Raw genomic sequence first — 21,913 nt, forward strand, 5'->3', positions numbered from 1 at the left:
CAAAACCAGTGTTGCTCAGTGGATAGAACGTTGGCCTGTGGACTGAAAGGTCCCAGGTTCGATTCTGGTCAAGGGCATGTACCTGGGTTGCGGGCACAACCCCGGTGGGAGATGTGCAGGAGGCAGCTGATCGATGTTTCTAACTCTCTATCTCTCTCCCTTTCCCTCTCTGAAAAAAAAAAAAAAAATCAATAAAATAAGATGCAGTCAAAACAAAGTACAAAGAAAACTCCAACACCAAGATGTTGGAAATGAATAAAATAATAAAATGTTAAAGATGGGAACAACTGTCAAGATTATTTGGTCCAACTCCCAGTCTGATTTCTAGATCCCAAATACTCAAGTCCTCACAAATGATGGTCCAGGGCTCCTTCAACAAGTCTAGTCCTAAAAAATTGATAGTACCTGGCTCTTGGTAAAGTGCTCAATACACTTTGGTTGAATGAATCAAATCCAAACCTTAAAAGCAGAACATTACTTTTTTTAATGATGCAAGAGATTAAAATTTTAGAAAATTCACAAATTGAACAAATAATCTCTCTTACTGAAACCTAGTAAGAGCTGGGACTGAGATGGGTTTTGTTTTGTTTTGTTTTAATTTGACATGTGAAATCTGGAACACACACTGCAATATATAAACTATTGAATCTCAGATCACAAAGGCCTTCAGGGTCATTTAATCATCTATATATATAAAAGGCTAATATGCAAAGTGTCCCCTCGGGAGTTTGACCGGGAGTCTGGGAGTTCAATTGCTCACTATGATGTGCGCTGACCACCAGGGGGTGGCACAGAACAAAGGGAGGCCCCAGCCAGCAGGTGGAGAGCCCTGATTGGCCCTGATCGCTGGCCAGGCCTAGGGACCCTACCCATGCACAAATTTCATGCACCAGGCCTCTAGTGATTTTTATAAGAAGGTATCAGACTCAGGGAGGTATAGTGGTTTGTCAAAAGTTTTAAGGCAACTTAGTAGGAACTAGAACTCCAGTCCAGTTTTCTTTCCACATGTCATGTTAATCATCTAATTAATTTTAAACTGTGAAGTGCAGAATAGAACCTTCATAGAATGTGGCAAAGGAAAAGAATACTACAGCTGGAAGAGCTAGAATAGGTTTCAGAGAGTAGGAAGTTTAATTTTCTGTTACTAGAAATGAAAACCCATGAGTTACAAGATCACTGATCATGAGGATCCCCTTTTATTTTTATTTGTTGTCCCAAGAGCACAGAGGAAAATCAACTCATGTCGGTCAAATTTTAAGAAAGTCTAGTTATCAACTTCATTTAAAGTTGGAAGGAAGTTGCATATGATAAGGAATGTGAACATCTTAGGTTCTGCAAAAATTGTGTCTATGTGAAAAACTAAGCCAGACTTTAATGGTATCTCCATGCCGATATAGATGCCCATTGATGAATGCCAAACCCAGCACTCATACCTTCTCCCAGGAGCTGACGTTAGAATAAGAATAGCTTAATCTAGTGTCTCCATCTCTCATTGCTCATTCTGCCACACAATTTTGTTTCCATTTCAAGGCATACAATCAAGATAATTTGAAACATGTTAAAATTAAGAGGAGCCTGAACAACTTATTAGTAGAGAGACAGATCTATCTAGATCAGCGGTTGCCAACCTTTCGGACCTCCCAGACCACCAGTGGTCCGCAGACCATCGGTTGGCAACCAGTCTTCTCTTCCCTGATGAATGAACTATCATTGTGAATTGAATAAATACAAACACTTAAAGAATTTACAACAATAACAAAAATTCTATTTACACGGTTCCAAATCCTCTACTAATTTTAGGTAACACATCCATGTTGGCATGCGGCAGTGATCATACCATGCACTGTGCTCTTGCTTTGCTTCTCTTTCCACTTCATATTATTCACACACATTTCCATTTATGGATGTGGCTCTCCAAATAACAAGCATGTGACTATGTAACATCTGCCATATTGAAGTGTTTAATGATCGCCTTTTGAGTACAACCTAGTTCCTTTTTTGTTATTTTACACAGTGCTCTGAACATCCTTGTACTAACTACTTTGTCCTCCTTTAAGAGTTAAGGTATAGTGTCAAAGGCAGAATTCTTGGCAAAGCATATGAAGGGCTTTACTGGCCCTGTAACATTCTGCCAGTCTGAGCCCCATAAAGGCTGAACCAACAATCAGTGCTCCCAGCAAAGGAAACCTTCGCCTGTTTCCTTGCAGCCCCAACAGTGGGCTCTTGGCATCTTTTAGGTTGCTAGTTTTTCAGGTACTTTCCAAGTATTTTTTAAAATCCTTATTGTTGAAAGTATTACATATGTCCCCTTTTCTCTCCCGTGGACCCCTTATAGCCTGCCCCTGCTCCCCACCCCAGGCCCCCACCACCTTATTGTCTGTGTCCATGGGTTATGCATATATGCATTTAAGTTCTTTGGTTGACCTTTCCCACCCACCTGCCCACCCCCACCTTCCCTCTGAGACTCGACAGTCTGTTCTGTGCTTCTATGTCTCTGGATCTATTTACTTTCAAGGTATTTTAACTTCTACATGTTTAATTGCTCGCAGTGTTGTGTAATGTATTTAATGCAGTGCTATATATTCTTCCACACCCAGCCCTTGTCTTCATTTCTTTCAATGTAAACTGTGTATTCATCTTTGACCATTTATGAAATAGAATCTGGACATTAAACTCAGATATATATGCCAAGCCTTTTTAGAGGCAATTTTATTGTGCTTTATTTCAATTACAGAAGTAATTCCTATCTACTATTAAAAATTCAAGCAATAAGAATGTGTATAAAGTAAGAGGGGAACGTTGAGGGTATAATAAAATAGAAAAAGGTTTTGTTCCCTCTTAGTCCTCCCCCTCCTTGCAATAGTATCACTTCCCAGATATAACCATTGAAATCATCTTTGCATTCTTGGCATTAAAATCCGTAATTCTAAATAATATACTCTGTATTCGTTTTTTTTTGTTTGTTTGTTTAAGAATTTAGTCAACACTTAGTGGATTCCCACTATGAATGACAAGGAATTTTGCTGACTTACACTGCCTCCCTTCTCAACAGTCCTGTTTTGACTTTTTGATCTTCTATTGGACATTAACGACAAGATCACAAACTCAAATGCCTACAGCGTCTGGGCATGATATGCAAGTGTAGAAAGTGGGCAGGGACAAGGAATACCATGATGCCCTTCCTGTCCATTTTTTGTTCTCCCACTATTTTTAAAAATATATTTTATTGTTGTTTTTCACAGGAGAAAGGGAGAGGGAGAGAGAGTTAGAAACATCGATGAGAGAGACACATCCATCAGCTGCTTCCTGCACACTCCCTACTGGGGATGTGCCAGCAACCAAGGTACATGCCCTTGACTGGAATCGAACCTGGGACCTTCCAGTCCGCAGGCTGACGCTCTATCCACTGAGCCAAACCGGTTAGAGCAGTTCTCCCACTATTAATATGGGCAAGGTGAGGGGAAAAGCAGTCATCACTGGCAATGGATGCGTGTCCATGTGTGAGGCGATGACTACGAATGGGGGGACTATAGCAACCTGGAAGACACATGCTTAGATGCAGGAGGTAGGACCACTGGCCAACTGTTGCCATGAGGAAATGTTGCCAGATCTTATTTTTGAGAAAAGCCATGTAGAAATGAATTGTATGTATAAGCTTTTCATTTGTAAATCTTAGCTAAATTTTTTGAGAACGCCACTGGCCAAACACAAAAGGTCTTTGTGTCAAATATGGCCAATGAGCTGGCCATTTTTGCCCTCTGTCATTATGGTTTTAAGTCGTGTACCTAAACCTCTGCTATGTGATCCATCTGTTTCTGATGGCATCTCCTCACTTGTGATATGAAGACACTGGTGTCCTTATAGCTTTCTGTTCCTTTATTTCCCCACCTCCACCTTACCACCCACTCACCATTCCTTTACTTCTGGCTTCCCAAGGCTCATAGAGCTTATTTCGTTCTGTGACTATAACACTTTTGAGCTTGTTCTATGGATCGATTTTTTTAAAACATTTTATTGATACCCCTATTATACTGTATAAATATTCTCTTCAACTATCTGGTGGCCATGAATTAACTGTTCACAACTATGACTGAAGAACTAGTTTCTAAATGCAGATGGCTGGGGTGGGTTTCCATCACAGGGTATAGTGCTGTCTCCCTGACTGGGGGCCTGACTGCAAGCTCCATGGACTGCGTGGAACACACCTAAGGGCAGGCTTCACTGAGAGCGCATAAGCCGAGGGCAACTGGACAGATGGCTCGCCCAACACATTTTTCCTCAGGCCTCCGAGATACGGATTAATTTCACACTAGGAGCTTCTGTTTTCTCCACATAGATATTAAGTAAACATCCTCTAATGCAGTGGTTCTCAACCTTCCTAATGCCACGACCCTTTAATACAGTTCCTCATGTTGTGGTGACCCCCAATTTCATTGTTACAAATTAAACATAATTAAAGCATAGTGATTAATCACAAAACCAATATGTAATTATATATGTGTTTTCCGATGGTCTTAGGTGACCCCTATGAAAGGGTCGTTCAATCCCCAAAGGGGTCGCGACCCACAGGTTGAGAACTGCTGCTCTAATAACTTCTGCCCTATACCACCACTCATCTCCAAATCCTTTCATCTCAAATGTGTGGCTCTCACTTCTGCTGGAGCTTCACACCTTGTATGTTATGAGCAGTGCTGATATATCCCTCAAGGCGGTCCCAAGAAAATTCTCATCCACTAATGCCCCCTCTCCTGTTCTCAGTGCAATTCTGAATTCATTCTCATTATAACCTTTTATGCTCATTTCAATGGCATATGTGCAGGGAGGGGGAGTTAATAAGTCTGTTTTGTCCAGCATTTTGAACCAGAAGTGGGCACCAACTGCTGACAACTACAGTTTCAACACTCGGCCTGTCATTTCCCATTCCGCTGCCTTTGCTCTGAATACCTCAGGAACTCAGTGACACACGGCAGCCCCCACCAGGCTCCCTGTCGTGAGAAGCTCTGGAACAGACAGCGAGGGAAATTTTGGGAGCACGTTCCAACTTGCCAGGATACCAAGATTACCATTCTTCAACACAAATGGACGACAAAAATCCTTTCATCAAGAGATTACATTTTTCTTTGCATGAATCTTATGCCTTAAATAAATTCTCAAGAATGTAATGTCTTATTTCTCTTGTGAATGGAACAATTATTAACATACTGTCTAGCTGTGGCTCTCTGGTATATGGGACCTGAATTCGGTCAGCCCTGTCCAATAGCACAACATAGTATTTGTTGCTGTTGAGCACTTAGAATGTGGCTAGTGTGGCTGAGAAACTAAATATTTGACTCAATTCAATTTTATTATTATATTTTGTTGTTGTTAACCTTACTCAAGGATATTTTTCCCATTGATTTTTTAAGAGAGAGTAGAAGGGCAGGAGGGGGAGAAAGAGAGAAACATTAATGTTAGAGAGACGCATCAATTGGTTGCCTCCGCATGCACCCCGACTGGGGCCAGGGATCGAACCTGCAACCCAGGTACATGCCCTTGATCAGGAATTGAACCTGTGACCCTTCAGTTCAAGGGCCAACACTGTAACCACTGAAAAACACTGGCCAGGGCCTAAGTTTTTTTTTTAATCTTAATTAGTCCTAACCTAAATTTAAATAGCCACATGTGGCTAGTAACTATTCTTAAACAACTCATTCTCATTGAGGAAACAAAAGACAATAAACAATAACTGATAAAATTATAAATTGGCAAAAAGTAAAAATGTAACATATATAAGTATAGAAATTCAGAGGAGGGAGCAATTGAAGGTTAGAAAGTTCAGGATTAGATCTATGAGGTAGATCTATGTGCTAATATAAAAAAAAATGCCAAAAGATGTTAAGTAAAAAGAGCAAGCTGCAGATGTTTGTATGTATGTATGTTGGTCTACTTATAAATATTTTCATATATATGTACACAGATTTATAGTTATAGATCACATATAGATACGCGCTTATTTTTCATAGGACATTTCTAGAAGGATACCCTAATTGCTGATGGTGGACACCTACAGAGAATAGAAGTAAAGTTCAAGGCAAGTCACATTTTTACATTGTTTGAATTTTTGTTTCAAAAAATAGTTTAAGATTTAAATCATTTTTTTCTTTTTAACAAAGTTATAGGAACAGCGATGATGAATGGATAATACATTTTTAAAAGGCCAAAGCAGTCAGCTCTTTCCCGTGGTTATTACTCATGAATGATCTTATGTGATTATTGGGAATATTCCACATCCTATTACCATGGCTCTTCTGTCCTCTAATAAAATGCTTTAAAAAGAAAACATACTTACTTAAAGAAAGCAGCCTGAAAGAGGTAGAATGTAAATTGGACCTTGAGGCCAGATAGAATGGAGAGAAGGAAGGGCAGTCTAGATTAAGGCATAGCCAGAAAGGGGGAGCAGGGATGCAAGCATACAGGTGGGGAACAGTGAGGGCGGGGAGTGAGGTGGGGTGAAGGGAGAAGCCCCTATAAGAAGCGTGGGACCAAAGGCCTATAAGTTTGACAGCAAGAGGCCTGGAGTCTTAGACCCTACCACCTTGGTTCTTGGGGAACCAAATATTTACTGAGTGCCCATCATGTGGCAGGTATTGTAATAAATAAGAAACAGTCACAAGTTCAAGGAACCATGTGAAAGGGATGGCATCACATAATGTGAGGACTACAAAGGCTGGACCGCAAAGTACTGCCTCTATCACTTACTGATATAACCTTGGCAAGTTTTGTAATTATTCTGATCCCCTAGGCTCTTCCTCTATAAAAATGGGGATAAAGCCACTTAAACATCCTTATTGTTGAAAGTATTACATGTCCCCTTTCCCCCCTCATTGACCCCTTCTAGCCCACCCTTAACCCCCACTCCCTCCAGGCCTCCACCACCCTACTGTCTGTGTCCATGGGTTATGCATAAATGTATACAAGTTCTTTGACTGATCTCTTCCCACCCACTGCCCCTCCCACTCCTTCCCTCTGAGATTCTACAGTGTGTTCCATGCTTCTACGTCTCTGGATCTATTTCGTTCATCAGCTTATTTTGTTCATTAGATTCCACATGAGTGAGATCATGTGATGCTTGTTTTTCTCTGACTGGATAAAGCCGCTTTACCATGAGGACAAAATGACTGAGGTTACATGCCTAGCCCCAACAGGGCACCAACAAATGCCAGTCCCCGTCCTATCATACTCTGCCCCCATCCCTAACCCCAAATCGATAGATAGGGGAGACCAACTATTTTCTTGGCTACCCTTTCTCCACAAAAGTGATACCAGAACAAAGTTCCTGTTGTGTGTGAGTGGGCTGGGCGAGCGGGGCTGGGCCTCTGCAAACAGTGCCGGAGAGTCAGGGTGACGGTACATGGCCTTGTAGGCAGTGACGGAGAACCCCCTCCATTGTTCAAGGACTTGAGCAGAGGGTGACATGGGCAGACGCCACTTGAGGAGGATTGCTTAAGCAGCAGCAGGAGGGACACACTAGAAAGACAGGATTCAGGAAGTAGGAAACCAGCTTTCAAGCCACTCCAAGCCTCATCTTAATCTCCTCTAAATTCCTATAATACAAACTATTTACTGAACTATTCCAAGCATTGAATTATTCACTGTCATATCCTACTGTTTATATGCACATGCTTTTCTCCAGAGCCACATCATTAAGACTCCTGAGGACAGAGAGCAGATCAGCTACTTCCTTCCAACTTCTCAGGGTGGCGGAGTGCTTCTGAGTGGGAAGTGAACTGGGAAGAAGTTGTGGGGGGAGGCTATTACTAACGAGGAAATTGAGGAACGATTCAGGCTTTCATGGGGCAGGTCTTCTTGGTTCCCTTCCTCTACCCTCCACGACTTAAACATAAACCTGCCTTGATGAGGCCAGGCCAGCCCTTGACGGAGAGGCCCACGTCAGTACACACCAAGAACCCCAGCGCGGATGGAAACCTCATTCAGCTGCACTTCTCAAGAGGCCCTAAAGCATCAGCTCATTTGATCTACAGCACAGCCAGGGCCTATCACTACGTTTGCTTTTTCTGATAAGAATGAATTCCAGGACCGAGGGGAAGAAATCTCCTGTAATTTCAGCATTTTTGCCACCATTGCTCCTTTCGTACTTCACTGTGGTGGGGAAGCAGCTCGCCGACACTTGAGCCGCCTGCATCGGCCACAGAACAGCTGGAGGAGTTTCTTTCAGCCCCTGGCTCTCTGGGTGCCCGCCTCATCTTCTCCTGGGAGGAGGCCCACACAGGCCTTGGAAGTGGGCTCAGGGCCATTTGGTAAAGAATTCTGGGGTCTTGGGGGCCAGAACATGGGGGATGGTATGGCTCCAGTAGCATATGCCTGGGGTAGACAGGTCCCCTGCTCTGAGGCCAGGGTAGAGCAGGAAGAAGGATCAGGGTTTCGAGAACATGAGCTCAGGTTGTCTGGGTCTCACGGTGGCTCTGATGAGATACAGAGCCACCGTTTCAGGGGTTCCTGAAAAGATAGCCTCCTTGAGCTCTAGGCAGGCAGAGTCCGAAAAGGAATGTAGTTTGGGCCCGTTCGGTAGACTCTGATCAAATAGCGGTTGTTCTACAGAGACATTAACTTACCACTGACTCCGCGTGATTGACTTCCACTCAGAAACCCTAGACCCTGTTGGTTCAAGCCAGACGGCCACAACAAGGAGGAGCAGATCCTTCTAGAATGCTTGACTGCAGGGCCACATTCAACTCATAACAGGGCACTCCCCTCACTGCTGGCAGACTGGGTAAGGGTCTGAAAGTGTCCTCAGTGCTTCTCTGTGCTTTGACTGCTTCCCTATTTAACCCCATCATTTAAAGAGACAGTGCCTCCACATGCATCTTATTAGGTGTTTTATCAGTTAGGAATACTTTTTGTAAAAGTTCCTGTGTGAATGATCACAGCCAAAGATCCTATCTGAGAAAGTCTTTAAGCCTTAGCATTTTTTTCTCTTAGCGACTGGTCTTCGTGCTCTATCCACTGCTGACCCCTCCCGACACACACACACACACACACACACCAACCTTAGTATTCTGGCTTGTTGCCTTGTGGTTTTAATGTGGCTGCCTGAGCACCAGGTATCATATCTGTATTCAAGACTGGAAGGTGGGGAGGGGTGGAATATGAGAGCAGTAGTAATGACCTTTTCTTAAAAAAAAAGAAAAGAAAAAGAAAAAATCAGAAAAGCAAGAACTTCCCCAGAAACTCCCTAGCAGACTTCAGCCAGAATGCGTCACTGCCACACTTAGCTGCAAAGGAAAGCCCTACAGTGGCCTCTACAGTGGAGAAGGGCAAGGGCAAAGGGACTGGTCATGGGTTATGTGTTGGCTGTCCAACGTATCTGCCACAAACTAGAAAAACCCTAGTAGATGTGCGGGACTGAGACCCACAGAGCCAAACATCTCATAGTTCAGGGCATCTCAGAAAAGACATGAACCACAAGGGGCACCTGTGGCCCCACCTTAATGTCACCAAGTCTTCTTGCTGGAAAGGGGGGCTTTATTGGAGAAAAGGGTTCATTTAAGTCCTTGGCTTAAATATAGGCCTAAGAAAAGGAAAAAGGGGCAGGACAGGCAGCCGTTTTTACCTCTTTCAGGAATAAAAACAGAAAGTGCAGTTCGAACCAACCTCTAACTGCCAGCGTCAGGAGGTGGCAGGAAACAAACCTTTACAGCTTTCTCACATCGGTGGTGTCCACTGTATTTCTGCAGTCATGGGAGGCCCCTTCCCACATCCTAGGACCCTCACACCCAGGCCCCAGGGCTCAAGCTGTTGGTGGCAACTTTAAGGAGGGAAGGGTGGGGGGAGGGGAAAGCTGGCAGAGCTTCGGGGGCACCACGTGGAAGAGAAGGACTCCCGGCAGCTACAGTGGGCACCAGCCTGGGCCCAAGTAGTAGCTTGAAGGTTTAACTTTTAAAAGTCACTCACTTGTAAGAGATTCTCTAAGAGCCCAGTGACTGAAGAGTTGAGGTCATGAGGTTATTGTAAACCTGACGCAGAACTTGTTTGGTGCAGAATGAGCATCTAGAACAGGACCTGGAGGGAGGAGTCAGGTGCAGGCAGGGTCAAGCAGCCCCAGCAATGAAGTCAGAGAACCATGGACCATGCTCAGTGGGTAACTCCCTTGGAGCTCAGGCTTCCATAACCTGCTCAACGCCCATGTCACTTCAGGTTCACACTGCCTTACCCTTCCCTTCGCTGAGGGCTCCAGGTCAGGAACACCCCTGACAACTTCATCTCTGGTGTCAAAACAACCAGCTTCCTCATTCTGGAATCATCTGAGGTGGCCTTTCCGCAATGCAAAATGTCCCTCTGTGTCCCTGCTACAGTGGTTACACACACTCGCAGCACGCTAGTTTACAGAGCACTTTCTATGACAGCCTTTCCCTCTCCGTTTCTCTCTGCAAGTCTGCAGCTGGAGCCTGGCACTCCCTCTAACATCTTTCCGGAACCGTCTTCCTTTTGTGCCCACCGCTCACCAGCACGCTGTCATGGTGCTGCTCTGGGTTAGTCCCAGGCAGGTGGTAAGCGGTAAAGTAGCTCTGCAGGCTGACTTCTTAGCAGCACATTCATTTTAACATGTAGTCCACATGTGACATATGTCAACTATTTCATCAAAATTAACAAAACTTTCACATAGAGACTGCTATACTTTAAGAAGACTGCAATCAAAATTGTGAATGCATTAAATGCCACTGGATTGTTTTGTTTAAGGTGGTTACATTTACTTTATGTGAATTTGACCTCATTAAAAAAATGCTGTTACTATACTTTTTAACTTTATTAAGTGCATTTACCATTTTCTTCTTCAGCTCATTTTCTTTTTACATCCCTGTAGGCTAGAAATACAGAAACAACTAGTTGTTTATTCTCCGACTAGAGGCCCAATACACAAAATTCATGCACCAGCAGGGTCCCTAAACTTGGCCGGAGATCAGAGCCAATCTGCAGGGCAAATGGCAGGGTGATGGAGGAGTGGGGCACTGCACACACTCTGGCCCCGTCCCCATCACCGCTGCCACCAGTCGCCTCCCTCTGCCTGCTGGCACCGCCTTGGCTGGCCTGGTGCCACCTGCTCGCTGCTCCCCCCAACCCCTGCTCACCGGTCATTCTGCCGTTTGGTTGATTTGCATATCAGAGTTTTATATAGATAGGTAAGGAAATAGGTCTTTAGAAGGTGACAATGACAGCAACAAAGGACTCCAGTGCTGGCTCCTGGGCCAGTGTCCATTCCTTGACAGTTCCAAATCAAATAACTCAAAAACACGATGACCTCAAAGTCACAAAGGAAGCAAGGGCACCAACATACTCTAAGGAAGAGAAGTCATTTCTTCCTCTCCAGTCTGTCTGAATTTGAGGAAGGCAGTCATCTCAGAGGCAGAGGGCAAGAGGGTGGGTATAGAGATGAGATCAGTTTGCAAAGCCACCTTTAACTTTTTCATTTTTTATTTGTGAGTGCAACTTCAATGTTTTATAACGTTTTATAATGTATCCACAGAGTTGTGCGACCATCAGCACCATATGATTTCGGAACATTTTCATCATCCCCAAGAGAAACCACGGGCCCATTAGCAGTCCCTCTCCACTCCTCCTCCCCAGCCCCTGGCAACTACTAATCCACCTTCTATCTCCATAGGTTTTCCTCTTCTGGACATTTCATATGCATGGAATCATTCACTATGTGGCCTTTGTGTCTGGCTTCTTTCACTTGGCATGATGCTTCCAGTGTTCATTCATGTTGAAGCATGTATCAGCACTTCCTTCCTTTTCATGGCTATCCAAGTGCTTCCTAACCCCCTAGGGATTCTTCCTGCTGCATCTGCCCTGCCAGCTGTGGGGCTGTGGGGGGATTGCAGCCAGGACAACAGAAAAGAGCCTTCATTCTGGTGGTGCCCCGAGAGAAGAAACAGACCCTTCATCAGCATCGCCACCCTCCTCCACAAACTTCCTCAGATAACAGACACGACAAGGACTGTTATGTCACAACTACCAGCCAGCAGCCTTCACTAGACAGGCCTGTGTGAGCACATGGTGCAGGGCCTCCCGGGCCATTTTCAAAGCACAACCCCTGCACTCTCTCCAGAGGACCACCAGCCAAACTTGGCACCTGAACAAAGGCAGGGCCCAGTGTCACCTGGGAAGAGTGAGGTGCTCAATCCCTTCCTCCTGCAAGCTTTCAGGGGCCTGCTCCTGAATTGTGCTATTGACCCTTGTACAATATGCGGGTTAGGGGCACTGACCCCCAGACAGTTGAAAATCAACATGTCATTTAATTCAGCTCTCTGTGTCTGTGGATTCCCAACTGCAAATAAAAAATACTGTTTTCAATCCATGGTTGGCTGAATCCACAGATATGAAACCTGGGGATACAGAGAGCTGACTGTATATTTATTGGAAAAAATCCACGTATAAATGGACCTCGCAGTTCAAACCCATATTTTTCAAGGGTCAACTATAGATTCACAGTGCAACCTATGAATTTCCCACCACCTCAGTTGTCTTTTGCTCCGATCAAAGTCCTCTAGCTTCTAAAGCATTTCCTGGGGTAGACCCCCGTGTTGAATCCAGGACAACTATTACCTGCAAATCCCCTGACTTCCACATGCATCTCCACATCAAGTGGATGACTTGACTTCCTAGTGGTCTAAGGCAGCAGCTCACTGAGTCTCTCCAATTGGGCATAACACCAGATATTCTGATAGCCAGTTTTCAATGCTCCCATCTTCTTCTCCCTTCTAGTATAAGATGGACAAATGATTATCATGCCCATGTGTAGCAGAAGAAATGGGGACCCGGGAAAGGAAAGGGACCAATATGCATTAGCAGAAGATAAGGGGTCCTACCTCCCATCCCATTGCACTGGGTGTACCAAGTGGACACAGGAGAAGGCTAGCTAACTAAACACTCCTTCCAGGGAGAAAGGGAACGAAACATTATAGTCAGTTTTTAATTGTCCATATTCCAAGGCACTTATTTAAACCCAAGCTGTGCGCTTCCTGCCACCAGCACATGTGTTCTCCTATAATCAGGTATTGCATACCCAGACATGACCTACATTAACAGTAGAACATTTCGGTGTCCCTCCACACCCCCTCCCTGAGTCCTCCAACATAGCAAAGTCATAAAAAAATAAATAGGGCAAATGGCATATATTCACTTTACATGTGGGTCCAAAACAAACCTGGTCCTCTACCAGGTCCATCCTGATGAGGAAAAGGCTCCAGAAGGAGTCTAACGCCCCGAACCCCCTCTCCCCCAAGCCTCTCATCCAGCCCACATCTTACCCTCCCTTCAAACTTGGCGGTGGCTCCTTCTCTGATACAGAGGTTCCGAGGAGGCAGAATGAAAGCAGGGGCCTCGGTCAGGGGCATGGAGCCGACTCTCGAGGGATCCACACTGAGGGAGGCTTTAGAAACGTGTGCCGAGGCAGCCAGCTTCACATCCCCCATTGTCTGCAAACAGGAAGGAAGACAGGTCAGATGAGACAAAGCACAGTCCTGTTTCTCCTCAGGCAGCAGCAGGCCCAGCGTGCTTGCTGGGCCTGGGATTGTGAGTTTCACAGGGAGCGGGTGCCCCATTAGGTCAGAGTCCACCTGGAGCTCCTCTGGGAATGAGAAGCTCTGTGTCCTCCGCACGCACGCGAGGCTGCCAGGGTGAGGCCCAGCTGGTTTCAGACGCCAGCTCCCGGGGCCATGCCCTGGCCTCTGCAAAACCCCATGGAGAACTTCCAGGAAAGCGGCAGCTGGGGTAAGAACAGAGAAACCAAACAGTCCTCCGAGTTTTTACAATACGTATCTAAAATCGGTATATATCAGTCATTGACCCTTCAGAATCAACATCTACATTAGGCATGTGTGGCAGAAAGGAAAAGCTGTTTTTGCTTGCACCATGAGAACTCACAAACTAAAGAAAAACAGGATACAGACTCCAAGAAAGAAAGTAGTTTGGGATTCATATGACAGGATTCTGGGTGAGGTGAGTGTGTGTGGCTGAATGAAGGGAAGGAAGGCTAGGGAGGACATCCTACTTTTGGGACAAGACTGTGAAAAAGCCTCAAAGGTCACGGGACAGAAGAGAAGAGAGTGTTTTAAGATTATCTAGGTGAACTCCTTCATTTATAACTGAGGCCCAGAAGGTAAGTCACTTGCCCAGAGACATCCCGGAGAGAACACCTTGGGTTCTGACTCCCCGCCCAGGGCCTCGCTGGAACTAGACAAGATGCCTATCGATGGGGACTGGCAGAGTCAGCTGGACCAAAGAGACAGGACTGATTCCAGAAGAGGGATTAGTAACAGGCAGGAATCCAAGTTCTCTGTTACCACAGAAACCGGCTCTGGCTCTCATAAAGAGAGAAAGTGTCCCTTAGGAAGATGGAGTTAGGGGAGAGCTCCCTAAATCCGTTGGAAAGTCTGGAGAACCAGGCTAGGAACACAGGCATCAGTGACGGAATCTGAGTGGTCAGATCCCAGCCAAGCTCACTGGACACCCTCAACCACCACCTAGAATACATCCCAGGTATCCCTGCTCCAGGTTTGAAATCCAGGTGGAAGCTTCCCCAGCCTGGGAAGGCTCCAGGTTGGGACCATGTCTTATGCTCTACAGAATCCATGGCTCCTGGCCTACTGCAGGCAGACGACAAACATCCGCTCAACGGAAGAGGAACAATATGTCTAGTTTTTATGTTCTGTTCACTTTTTTGGGATCTTTAGTCACACATTTAAATCCCACACTGTGAGTTGGGTGAGCATGTAATTAGTTTGTTTAAATTTAATAACATCTAATAAAAATAAAATGGAGATAATATTTTGAAGTTGAAGTTAAAATAACAAACACCTAGATTTGTTTAACAGGGCACATCCTGCTGGACAGATCCAGCTTTCTCTTTCACTAATACCATATTAGCTTTGCAAACAAAATCCCTTCCAAAAGGTTCGCTGCAGTCGGCAATAATGCAAGCAAACCTTATGTAGCACTTTATGTACGCCAGGAGCTGTTCTAAGCACTTTATAAATAATAGCTCATTTGCTCCTCACAACAACACTGTAAGATAAATAATCCCATCACCCCCATTTTATGGATTAGAAACCTATGTGCAGAGAGATTCAGAAATTTGCCCAAGGTCTTGGCATTGAATAGGGGGCAGGACTGGCACTTGAACCCAGGTGTCTGGCACCAGAGCCCCTATTCTTAACCACTGGGCCCTCTGACCTCCTGTAAGCAGTCAGAGTTGGCTGGTGGGAAGAGAGCCTGAGGTTGGGGTAACAAGGGAGAAAATTGAAAGCTGCTCCTAGCTTTAAAAAATTAAGATTTTCTGTATGTCAAAGCATACTCTGGACAACATTAAAAGATGGATGATAATCTGCGATAAAATGTTTACAGTAAAAACGAAGGACTGGGACACTTTACATGTAAGAAAACAGCCTGACAGATAAATGGGAAAGGGCTATTCCTTAATGGCTCATAGAAGACAGACAAATGAGCACTACACATGGACACTGCCTAGTCACAATAAGAACCCAAGAGTGCAACTTAAGGACAAGCTATTATCTTAGGAACTAACCAAATTGATATTTAAAAGGAGCGATAACAAAATGCCAGTGAGACTGTGGTGAGGTGGGCATGCTGGTACCCAACCGGGGGAATAGAAATTGGTGCGATCTGTCTGGAAAGCAATTTGGCAAAATGATTCTAAACAAATGTCCATCTTTTTTCCTAGTAATCCTACATTTAGAAATGTGTAATTGGGAAACAATCAGAGATGCGGCCCCAAATTTGTATGTGAGAAAGCTAATCACATTATTTATAGCAAAAGAAACAGAAAAATAACCCAATTAAATAGAAATTTTAAAAAAACACATTAAATATCTAACAGTAAGATGGGTTAAACACAGTGGAATATCAGGCAGTTATATGAGTGTATACTTACAAGAAAAATGATAGAAATTTAATAATATAGAAATTTTAAACTAAAAATAAGTTTTATTATGGAAAATCTCAAAGACACAGAAAAGTAGAATGATAAAATGATCACCTCAACTACTCATCTCATGGATTCAGTTATTAGCATTGTGTCATAGTTAAAGGATTGTGTTTGTGTACGTAGTTGAAGAACCATTTCAAAGTAACCGTGATATAATTGTAATGGCATGAATCATGAAACATTCATTCACTCAATTAAAACATATTAACTGATTCCCAGAAAAAGAAAAAAGCTAACTGAGTCCATCACCACCAAACCAGTATTACAAGAAATGTTAAAGGATTTCTTTAAGAAGAAGAAGAAAAGATAAAAATTATGAATAATAAAATGGCAAAAATTGCATACCTATCAATAATTACTTTAAATGTAAATGGATTAAATGTTCCAATCAAAAGACATATAGTGGCTGAATGGGTATGAAAACAAGATCCAGACATATGCTGCCCTCAAGAGACCCGCTTCAGATCAGAAGACACAGAGACTGAAAGTAAAGAATGGAAAAAAGTATTTCAGACAAATGGAAATGAAGGGGGGGGGAGAATCAGGTAGAAATACTTATATCAGACAATACAGACTTTAAAACAAAGGCTATAACAAGAGACAGAGAAGAACATTTCATATACAGTAGCCAAGATATGGAAGCAACCTAAGTGTACATCAATAAACAGTTGGACAAAGAAGATGTGGTATATACACAATGGAATATTTCTTGGAAAATTTGAAATCTTACCATTTGCAACAACATGGATGGACTTAGAGGGTATTATGCTAAGTGAAATAAGTCGGACAGAGAAAGACAAATAGCATATGACTTCACTTCTATGTGGGATCTAAAGAACAAAACAAACAAAACAGAAACAAACTCATAGAAACAGAGAACAAAACTGCCAGATGGGAGGAAGGTTGGGGGATTGGGTTAAAAAGGTGAAGGGATTAAGTAGTAGTTACAAAACAGTCCTGGTAAATAAAGTACAGCATAGGGAATATAGTCAATAACATATGGTGCCAGGTGGGTACTAGACTTATGGGGGGACATTTTGTAAGTTCTATAAATGTCTAACCACTATACAGTATACCTGAAACTAACATAATATTGAATGTCAACTATAATTGAAAAAAATTTAAAATTTTTTGAAACCTGTTTATTGAACAGCTACCACATGCCAAGCTAGGTGCTAGGGTATGGCAGTGAATAGGTACGTGTGTGTGGTGAGTGGAGTAACATGGGTAGGGAAGAGATGGGACTCTTATATCCTACAGGGCTACCTAGGACCATACTCCAGAAGGGACACTGCTCCTCTGCCCTCCTCCACTGCCACTGAGGTGAGGTGACAGATAACACTCTGTGCTGTCAGCACCAGGAGGGTGAGGAGTGGGGTGGAGGTGGGGGTGGGTGTCCTGAGGGTCAGATCCTGCCATAAATCGAGAGGCACTGCACTTTCTAATTGTGAGCTGGGCAAGGAATGTCAATTCCCTTGGCCTCAGTCTTCTTTTCCATAAAGTGGGAATGATAATATCAGTCTCACAAAGTTGAAGGAGGATTTGAATAGAGTGTGTCTAGAACACATAGTACAGCATAAAGGGGATTCAAGAAGTGGTGGCTGTCAATATCATCATCCAGCTCCCAAAGGAAAACCAGTTTCTCCGCCAGAGGACACAGACTCTTTCGCGCAGGATGGCAAGATGCCCAGGCCAGCCTCATCTCTTCAGGACAAGGTAGCTGAGTGGGATTACTGTGTAACAGTAGTAGAGGCAGATGGCAAGACTCTGAAAAGACGGGGAAGAAGGGATGCCATGTCTGTTCTAGTAGCACCGTCTCATGGGCAGGGTGTGTGCCTCTGACCCCGTGCTGGGCACCAGGCAGTCCTGACTATGCTCCTTTTACCAGTGAGGACACCGAGGCTCAGAAAGCCAACCACACTTGTCCAAGGTCAAGAAGCTAAGCTAAGAAGTGGAAACCAAGCCAAGCCCATGACCTAGATGAGGAATTTCCTGCTATTCCCAGTAAAGAGAGATGCCATAGGCAGAGGCTATTGCAGAGAGGAATACTGGGAGTTGCAGAGAGAAATGTGCCTCCCCTTTGCCCTCAGGCCTGGCTTTGGAAGACACAAGGCTCTTCGGCTTCTGCTGTAAGAGGAGCTGAAAACTAGGAGTGGTGACATCAGGCTCGGGACCCTCTACAAATCCTCTTGATCCAAGACCTGCTGAGGTCCACCTAAACTTCCCGAAGGCCCCAGATACTATCATCAAAGGGAACATGCTTCAGCCCTAACCAGTTTAGTTCAGTGGATAGAGCGTCAACCTGTGGACTGAAGGGTCCCTGGTTCAATTCCCATCAAAGGCACATGCCTGGGTTGTGGGCTTGATCCCCAATAAGGGGCGTGCAGAAGGCAGCTGATCAATGATTCTTTCTCATCATTGATGTTTCCAGCTCTCTCTCCCTCTACCTTCCTCTCTGAAATCAATTAAAAAATATTTTTTTTTTAAAAAAAGAAACATGCTTAGGCTCAAGAACACAGAAGACAGGAGTAATCCATCCTTAGGGGAGGTGTGGCTTCATGGTTAGAAACAGAACAGGCAAGTCAATGCAGCCAGAAGACATCCAGTCCCCTGCGGTTGTGGGGCAGTTACTTAACTATCGAGCAAGCAGGACCAGAGCCCAGTCCCTGGCCGGCCATACACCCCAAACAGCTCTGCTCAGTCCATTGCCCCATCCCCTACCATCAACACATAAAGATTCCTTCCTTGCTTCCAATTAATGGCTACTGACATATTTAGAATGCTCTATAAAAAAAAAAATCAAACTAAACCATCCTTGTTCCCATCTAATCCTTCATCCATCCTGGCGACCACACTCCCATCAAGAACACCTGCAATATCTTCTCTATCGGCAGAGTGGTGCTTGGTGGCTGCAATCAAACAAACCAACTAGAACAGTGGTTCTCAACCTTCTGGCCCTTTAAATACAGTTCCTCATGTTGTGACCCAACCATAAAATTATTTTCGTTGCTACTTCATTACTGTAATGTTGCTACTGGTATGAATCATAATGTAAATATCTGATATGCAGGATGGTCTTAGGCAACCTCTGTGAAAGGGTAGTTTAACCCCCAAAGGGGTGGCGACTCACAGGTTGAGAACCGCTGAACTAGAAAGTTTTACTCAATAATGATCAGGGAAAAAAGAAGAAGAGAAAAAAATGGAAGAGGGTCCAAAAGAGCAGTGGTGTAAGAGCTGGAAGCAGCCCCTCGTTCCCAACACACACACACACTCACACTCACACACACACACTCACACACACACACACACTCACACTCACACTCACACATACACGCTCACAAACACACACACACTCACACTCACACACACACACTCACACACACACACTCATTCACACACACGCTCACACACACACGCACACACACACACAAACACACACTCACTCACACACACACACACACACACACACACACACTCTCTCTTGGGCCAAAGTTCACCTCCAAATAAGGTTTCCACAAGTAACAGAATGTATTAGTCATTTAAAGCAGCACTAAGTTAATCTGACTTGAATTTGATCAAAAGCGCTATAAATTGTCTCTTGAACCCAGAAAGGAACACTTTTACTATGGCCAAAACAGAGTGCAACCCTGAGGCAAAAAAGGCTCAGAATAAAAGTTAAAGATGGGGATCGAGTTGAGTGGCAGAACAGGTTTAGAGAAACCAGCTGACCCCTTTCCTGCCCAAAGTGCATTCATATTAAGTGATCGCTGTCTTTAACTTTGAGTGCCAATCAATATCCGAGGAACTATGCTAAAATTGCCAAGGCATTTTTGCTGATTTTACAGCAGTTTAGGAAAAAAATTATGAATCGCAAGTAAATGAAGTTACATATTCAAAAACTTAGGGAAATCTGGTCAATTTTAGAACTACAAACATTCGGCATCGTAAGTAATCTGCACTTAGGTGCCATCTGTCAATAAAGAGTGAACTACTAGCATCTAATAGTGACACTGCAGGAGGAGTGCGATAGCGCTCCCGGCACTTTTGGCGAAAGACAGGAGGAGCGTGATCACGCTCCCCGGCACTTAAGCACCAGTCAGGGTCAGTCGGCAGGGCACCCGGAAACACCACATCTTCCCTACAAGGAAGGGCTGCCAGCAGCCTCTGCACTGGCAGCCTGGCTGGCAGCACTGAACCCACCTACAGGCCACAGCACACTCATCAGAGGCAGCACACCACCAGGCAATGACAGCTCCACTCCCCACCTTAATCCGCTCTCTGCAAAACTCCAATCCTGACAAATTCCCTGATTGCTCCTAATTCCCGAGTGCTGTGGGCTGTGCCACGCTGACTTGCTGTAACCCATGGGAGCAAGCAGTGGAGCCACACACCAAAGAACAGACACGCCTTACCGTGGCCTCTTCCCCGGGCAGCTCTCACATGAGTCGGGACGCTGGGCAGCCACGCTTTCCCACTGTGCTGCGGAGATTCCTGTCCACAGTCTGTCCAAAGAAGAGAGGGAAGAAGAGCCAGGCACGCCGCAGAGCCCAGGACCAGACTGAAAAAAGACTTTGCTCGCAGATGTTGCAACTCGCCTTCCGCTGGGCAGCTAGCTTCACCCGGTCAGGGAGATCTGTTGTTCTAATCCGCCCAGCTGGGGTGACCTTTGAAACCCCTGGCTGCCAGCTGTAGAGGCTCTCAATGGAGTCCTGGGGAAACCACGGTGGAAGCTCATGGGTTTTCACAGAGCTGCAGATTCCAGTCTGAGTGTGGAGCGAAGGGAGGAGGCTGTCAAGCAGAGAGCTGAGCCCTTGGAGAGGCTGGGCACACCCCCAACTCTATATCTGGCCTGGAATACCACTCACCCCTTGGCACATCTGGCCTAGAATCACCACCCAGGGCTCGTGGGACATTTCCTCCTGAAACCCTGCTTCTTTCTCCTTAAAGTGAGGAAGCCCTGGTTATGATCCCTTGAGTGGGAGACAAGCCCAGAGAGCAGATGGATGGGGGAACTCTAGGCTGTAACTGTCTTAGGGAATCTGGGCTGAGATTTCAACCAGGCCCCACAGGCTGTGTTCACACAGTGCAGAGGACCCAGTGGCACTGGTCCTGCCCCCTGGGAGCTTCAGGAGCAGCCCCTGGAGCATACCCCTAAAACGTGGTAGCAAGGTGATGCCTAGCCCAGTACCTCTCCTCCTAGGGACAGAAGGATTTCCATCATTCCAGAGGAATCTCTCATCCTATGCAACTCACCCATTGGGACAGACTGAGAACATCTGGACTGGCAATGACATGAATTTAAGCTTTTCTGTTGGCTCGTGTCTGATTCCTGAGTAACTGGTATTCTCCTAACACCTATATGACCCCTTATCCTCTAGCTCATCCATTCTCAAACTTCTTGATCCCAGAGCCCCTTCATGGTCCTAGAAATTACTGGGGATCCCAAAAAATTTTCGTTTGTAATTTATTGCTATCAATATTCACTGTGTTAGAGATTAAAACTAAAAAATGTTAGTTCATTTAAAAGCATCAATAAGCCCATTATGTGTTAACATAACATTTTTAAAAGAAAAAATGTGTTTTCCAAAAACAAAAAAAGAAGAGTTGTTTTTGCTGTCTGACTTAATGGAAGACACCTAAATTTTCATATCTGTTTCTGTATCTAAGCTGTTGTGACATCACAGTATTAGTATCTGTAGCTACTAGAAAGCTGCGCTATACACTGGGAGAGAAGGTGAGTGAAAAAAGCAAACAACATTTTATTACAAAAATGATTTGGACTCATGGCCTCAAAGACTGAAAAGGGTCCCCAGGGCACATTTTGACAACTGCTGCTTTAGTTCTATCCCCCTGCTCTCTTTGTCACCAAGGGCCCTCACTTCTGTCCTCCTTAAATACAGGAAGAGTGGT

At 44.6% G+C, this 21,913-nt stretch overlaps 1 protein-coding gene across 3 annotated transcripts in view; it reads right to left on the bottom strand.

The window, feature by feature from the left end:
* The window catches only part of MYLK (myosin light chain kinase), a 176,239-nt gene extending 155,639 nt beyond the window's left edge, over positions 1–20,600 (bottom strand). For 2 of the 3 annotated variants that reach the window (XM_006772891.2, XM_006772892.2), the window contains exons 1-2: positions 20,416–20,599; positions 13,308–13,475 (exon numbers count right to left, since the gene is read on the bottom strand). In XM_006772891.2, the coding sequence (XP_006772954.1) occupies positions 13,308–13,472 (165 nt within the window). In that variant the 5' untranslated portion in view covers positions 13,473–13,475; positions 20,416–20,599. Of the gene's footprint in view, positions 1–13,307; positions 13,476–20,415 lie in introns of all 3 variants that reach the window. The other variant, XM_015569904.1, reaches the window with a different exon arrangement.
* Positions 20,601–21,913: the final 1,313 nt, after the last annotated feature.

Source organism: Myotis davidii, unplaced genomic scaffold (genome assembly GCF_000327345.1).
Source record: "Myotis davidii unplaced genomic scaffold, ASM32734v1 scaffold745, whole genome shotgun sequence".
NCBI classification, from domain to species: domain Eukaryota; kingdom Metazoa; phylum Chordata; class Mammalia; order Chiroptera; family Vespertilionidae; genus Myotis; species Myotis davidii.